This window comes from Saccostrea cucullata, unplaced genomic scaffold, assembly GCF_032062105.1.
Source record: "Saccostrea cucullata isolate Sc308-1 unplaced genomic scaffold, CSIRO_AGI_Scuc_v1 ctg17010, whole genome shotgun sequence".
NCBI classification, from domain to species: Eukaryota; Metazoa; Mollusca; class Bivalvia; order Ostreida; family Ostreidae; genus Saccostrea; species Saccostrea cuccullata.
Genome location: NW_026940775.1, coordinates 6,495 through 12,439, shown reverse-complemented (window position 1 = coordinate 12,439; position 5,945 = coordinate 6,495). Strand labels below are relative to the sequence as shown.

General features: G+C 34.7%; 1 protein-coding gene across 1 annotated transcript; it reads right to left on the bottom strand.

Annotated features, from left to right (window-relative positions):
* Positions 1-3,116: 3,116 nt before the first annotated feature.
* LOC134256289 (macrophage-expressed gene 1 protein-like) lies at positions 3,117-5,448 on the bottom strand. Its single transcript, XM_062738946.1, has one exon. The coding sequence runs from the start codon at positions 5,381-5,383 to the stop codon at positions 3,143-3,145; it is 2,241 nt and encodes a 746-aa protein (XP_062594930.1). The 5' UTR covers positions 5,384-5,448; the 3' UTR covers positions 3,117-3,142.
* Positions 5,449-5,945: the final 497 nt, after the last annotated feature.

The following is a 5,945-nucleotide window of genomic DNA, read 5'->3' as shown; positions in this document are numbered from 1 at the left end:
GATGACTCGGAGATCTATAAAATAAAAAGTTGGTGTGGCATTCCTCCTTAAGTCATGTTACCAAGGTAACTATAAAGCAGGGATGGGGTAATTGAAAAAAGTAATTGTAATTAGCTGTAATTAATTACGTTTTTTGAAGTAATTGAATGTAATTTGTAATTGAACATTTTTTCAATTACTTGTAATTGTAATTTAATTAATTACACTGAAAATATACCTTGTAATTTCAATTACTTTTTCAATTACATTCAATTACTCTATATAATACACATGCATGATATATTGTCACCACGACCTCCCCATTTAGCCTTCTTTTATTTTATTTCAAAATATATCCATAGTCCTTCAATTTTACAAAGGAGAGTTTATTTTTTAATTATAATGTAGTTTCTTTTTATTCAGTATATCAAATTTAATTTTTTGTTTTTTGTTTTTTGTTTATCTAAATTTTGCACCACCATTTCTTTAATAGGTCCATTCAACTATGAAGCATACATAATTTATTATCTTTCAATATCTGTTGTTTGATCAACGTAGAATAAGAATGTGTGTGTCAAGAAAAAAAGAAAAGGAATGTGTGTGTCATTGATGAAGTTCTCTCTTGTTTGTATTAATTAAGAGATAATTGCCCTCCAGATCACAGCTGTAAATTGCAATCAAAACAAATCAACCCCTGATTCTATGATTATGATGACAAAGCCAATACAGGGGGATAATTATTTCAATTAAAAATGCTACACTAGTTTGAGAAAAGAAAAACTTTCATTTTGATAATTATTTTAACATCTAAACAGAATTTTTTGAATGAATTTTGTATCTGAAAAAAAGATACGTTTTGTAAAAGTATAATATAAATATGAAGTAAAAATGTTCAGCACAAGTAGCAATTTAGGATGTTAAGGTTATCTTAAAAAGAAATATATAATTTGAGGGGTTATAGTTGCAACTTATTTTATTCTATTAAAAAAACCCTGTTCATCAAATATCATAACCCATGCAATTTGTGTACATGTAGGTTTTGTGTAGAGGCAATTGCATCAAATTGATGTTGAATAGTTCTGTACTAGTTATGATTTAAACCACAAAGATACACAATGCCTACTAGCATATTATTTCTTGTTTTGTTTGCAGAGGCTGCACTTATATGGTCCCTGTTCTGCATATTCATATGATTAAAAAAAAATCAAAAAATTGAAAATGTAATTTGTAATTTAATTAATTACTTTTGTAAAGTAATTGTAATTTAATTAATTACGTGTCTTAGAAAGCCTGTAATTTAATTGTAATTTAATTGAAGAAAAAGTCAAAGTAATTGTAATTTAATTAATTACTTTTTAAAGTAATTGACCCCATCCCTGCTATAAAGCATAGCAACCAATTTTTGCCTGATTTCAGTTTAGGGTTCAACGACTTTTATCATAGACAGTTTGGAGAAATTATGAGACTATGCGTGCCACAGCTCCTATATAAAATTTCAAATCATTACAAAGAATTGCTCTTAAAGTTTACTTTCAACTGTTTATGTGCACAGTGCTGACCAAAAATATGATTGTGTTTAGTCACACTCTATATACTAATTTAAAAACCATATTGCCTTAAACCTGTTTAAGGCTTCCGCCTAGGTCTTTATATATATTGCATGCCCTGGATCATTTGTGCACAAATTATACATTAATATGTATTATTGATATAGAATAAATTGTTCCCTATGCTTTCCACGCCCCGTTGATTTTTTATCTGCTCCTTTATAGAGGTTTACCTGTTGTACCTGTTACTCAGTTCTAAACAATAATTATACGACAAAAAAAAAAACCCCGGAGTTTTACACCCGATTTAAAGCTTAAGGTTAGTTTTAGTAATAAATAATTTTGATGTTATGTTATCAGATTTTTTCTCAACTTGGAGGATAATATCCATCATCATTTATGAAACATATTGAGATAACGAACAGTATTAAGGATCAAAAGTCCATAAAATAATACAAAATAGGAGCAGAGCAAACACGGACCTCAAAAACATCAAATGTGGGATCATATACCATGGAGGAGTGAGCATATCCTGCCGACCGGTCACCCCTGCCGTGTGCTCCTTGACATGATCGGGAAATAACAGAAGAATCCGTCCTCAGTTCAGTATATAAATAATTGACAAACAATTAGTATGAAAAAGCGTCAGTCAGACTTTGACTTGCTGATATCCTTGTGTCATTAACTTGTTTGTCAATAATTTACCTCCTTTTACAAATTGATCATACGTAGAGCATGCTCTTGCATATTGAATCAACTGAGATATATTTAAACGTCGTATGCAGCTGATGAAAGTATATCGCTGCATAAGTAAGGGAAGTTGACAATAGAAAAGTTAAAGTCAATACGTTTATCATACGATTTTCAATAAAATAATTTGCAAATTACCAATGTCAAGGTAAGTACGAGTTCCATTTTATTAAAAAAGCAGCTGACAGCGATATCAAAAAGAATAGTTCATTTAATATTTTTGCATAATTAATGATTGTAATTAGAATAGTCAATATAAAAATATATCACTATATACATCTATTCCTTTCAAAGAGATTTAAACCAGTTTCAATCTAATGTAAATTAGAAAGTTATAAACAGAATTAAATTTTGGCATGTTCATGTAAACATTAATGTTTTAACTTTAATTTTTGTTTATTTTGATTCAAAAACACTTTAAATCTAATTTAAACAGAACTTTACAAAATTAGTATGCTATTACATCACATTACAATTTCAAATGAAGAAAAGTTTAGATATGTAAAACAGTTTTAATATGCATTTAACTAAAACATATCTCTGTAAACAAATTACAAAAGACATACATGTATAATATTTAACTCGTATTCAAGGAAGACATTCTGTAAGCCGGAAATATCAAAACAAGACAAATACAAAAATAATATAAAGTAAAACATTCGAAACTCACGACAGAAAAATTATGACTAAAATTAAACATAATAAACATTTAAAACATTATTAAAAACATATATCATTCATAACCTTTAGTAAAAGCAAATATTTTAGTCCAATATTAATGAAAGAAAAAATATGTAAGTAATTTCTTTTTTTCAAAAAAAAAAAGAAAAAAAAAAAAAGAAAAATACAGATCTGATATCAAATGTTCAGGCAGATTGTGAAGGCTCTGTCGATTGACCAGCTGTTCCATACTCCCGACGATTCACGAAATTTGCGCCCGGGTTATCCATCCTCTGATATGGACGTTTAGATCGCCTGTGTCTTTTAAACATTAAGGTAACTATGGCAATAGTTGCTATGACAACCAGGGTGACCCCAATTACGATACCTGCTGTGGTACCAGTGGAGACTTCACCTTTGTTATTTGTCTGTGGGTCGCTATTTTGATTTTCCTTGTCTGAGTAAGACGGATCCATCGCTAGATCTGTCCACTTTTCTCCGCCGACACTAATCATGTACTCCTCTTTCACTCCGGTATCCACGTACGCGTCTCCAGGAAGTGCCATAAATGGTGGTCGCCTCACAGGTGGAAGTCCTTTGTTGGCAAAAGCATGTGCTTTCACGCAATAATCGATTTCACAGGAATTTTCTACTGAGGCCAGATGCATGCTATATCCCTTTGGACATCCTCGAGGCCAGGAATTGGGACTTGAGGACTTCAGATAGGAGAAAAGTGAGTGCAGCATCTCAGGATTTTGAGAAGAAGCTTCCTGGTGAATGAATAAAGGATTTCCCGTCATACAGCTGAACATTCCAGCAAATGGAACTGAATAACGGAACCCAAGCTCATAGTCATCACTTACACACACTTTCATGTCTAGACCGAATTTCAAGGGATAGAAGTAAAGAGGGCAACCATGAGATTGCGTAAGTGGATTATCAACCGTTGTGGTGTAAATACCACCAAACTGGAATCCAGATTGTTGGTCAACATGCCCTTGTGCTACACACCAAAAAGCTTGATATTTTGCCTGTCCGTGTACCATGTAATTATCACAACAGGTGGACCACCCAAGAAACCCACAACTATGACAGCTCCTTCTACTCTCGGAACCGGAACGTTTGCCCTCTGTGAGTAAGATACTTTCATATCCGCTCGGACACGAGTAACCACCAGTAAGAGGATTTTTCTGGGTGAGTCCATTGCAGAGGTTTTGATGAAGTTGCCCTGACTGACTACAGCTCTGGTATACTCCTCCAAACGTGTAGTTGGATTCCGGACTTTCGCAGGTGCCGTCGTCAACATTAGCAATAAAGCTGAAATTTGGTGAGTCTATATTGGTACATCCCCTGTAGACATTAAATTTGTAGTACTCCTCTACTGCCTGTTTTACAGTTTGGACGAGTGGATAAAGGATAGACGGTGGTAGATCTGGAAGTGATAGTGTTGAGATAAGGTCGTATATAGGAAAACCTGATCTGTCCACGGGGACTAGGTCCAAACCAATTTCAGCGGCCCACTGATTAAGAGAAAAGTTGCTGGGCTGAAACACGGGTCCACCGAATGTCTTTACCTTTGAGTGTGTTCGGTTGCCTAGATATTGATCAATGACCTCCTTAGACACGCTATGCTTGTACTCAGCCCCGACGTTAAATATACTCCCGAAAGACGCACTAGCGGCTGCCACTACCTGCTGACTGTCCATGCTGTAACTGTTGCTAAAGGTTGTTTTTACTTCGTCTAACTGTGCAATGATTGCGCCTGCGTCAACGCTTGAAATCACGTGTGTACCGTAGTCTCTCACAAGCAACTGACTCTGGTATCGGGCCATATTAGTTTTGTTGGTCTGTATATAATATGCAATGTTCTTGAGTCGCCTTTGGAAGGTTGGGTTGAGCGGAGTGTCGGGTTGTAATTTAGCCGAGTAGCGTACATACCGAGCCTGTACTCGCGTTGTCACTGATTTGTCCATGATTTGGTGCTTACGTACGCTTTGTGATTCATGAGAATATTTTCCACTGATACCGAAACTTCCTAAATGGAGTCCCGCTTCGACGTTGACAGAAGACGACGTGGTGGCTGTATAGTTATTCCAATGCTGGAACAATTCTCCGAAGACTTCTAGCTGACTGGATTTGATTGGAACAGTAAATACACCATCTGGAATGAGGTACCTTCCGTCGTCCGTCGTCCGACACTCCGAGTAGTTAAACTGTACTAGCATCCCAGCATCTTTGTTCTGAAGATTATCCCACCCGAGTCCCGGTAGAACTTCAAAACGGGCAACGGTTCCACCCATTTTCCATGCACACCATTTTACGTCCCCGGGGGTGAAGGGATTTACAGGCGGTGGAGTTGGGGGTTTTGGTTTTAATCCAGCTTCAGTATCTGCGACGGTTAGAGCACAGCAAAATGTCCACAAAATATAGAAACGTCCTACCGCCATGCTTGCGATTTGAAAAATTAAAGCAGGAAATATAATTACAAGTCACGGGAATCCCATTATATTGAAGCACATGATTCACATTTTAAACCTTTTTAATGTTAGGTCAAGTGCTAGACTATTAGATATACGTAAACAAATAATATGAGTAGACAGATAATTTATAAATACGTTAATGTAAATTTCAAAAAATCTGTTTGTACCCAAAATAATTCTTTTATGTTAAAAAATCGATTTTCCAAACGATACACGTTTTCAGAAAACGGATAAATTGGGAGTTGCAAAAACTTGGAACGGAATACGGGACGGAACGGTAGACAAAGAGAAAAATATATATATATTTTAAGATATCCTTCAAATAAAAAAATTATGATTCCAAAAATTCTTATCTTATCAAGGTTCCATGTCTTGACGATTTGGAGATATCTATTCTCTTTATTGAAAATGTAAATTTTGTACCTACATGTTGCAAGAAAAGTTTTTTTTAATATACATGTATGTTTTAAAATATTAATGAATTGGGCCATCGGTTCAGTGAATAATTGTATGAATTACGAGTCAGATA

Coding starts and splice junctions, on each gene's coding strand:
- LOC134256289 (XM_062738946.1), bottom strand. CDS start 5,383: ATGGCGGTAGGACGTTTCTATATTTTGTGGACATTTTGCTGTGCTCTA.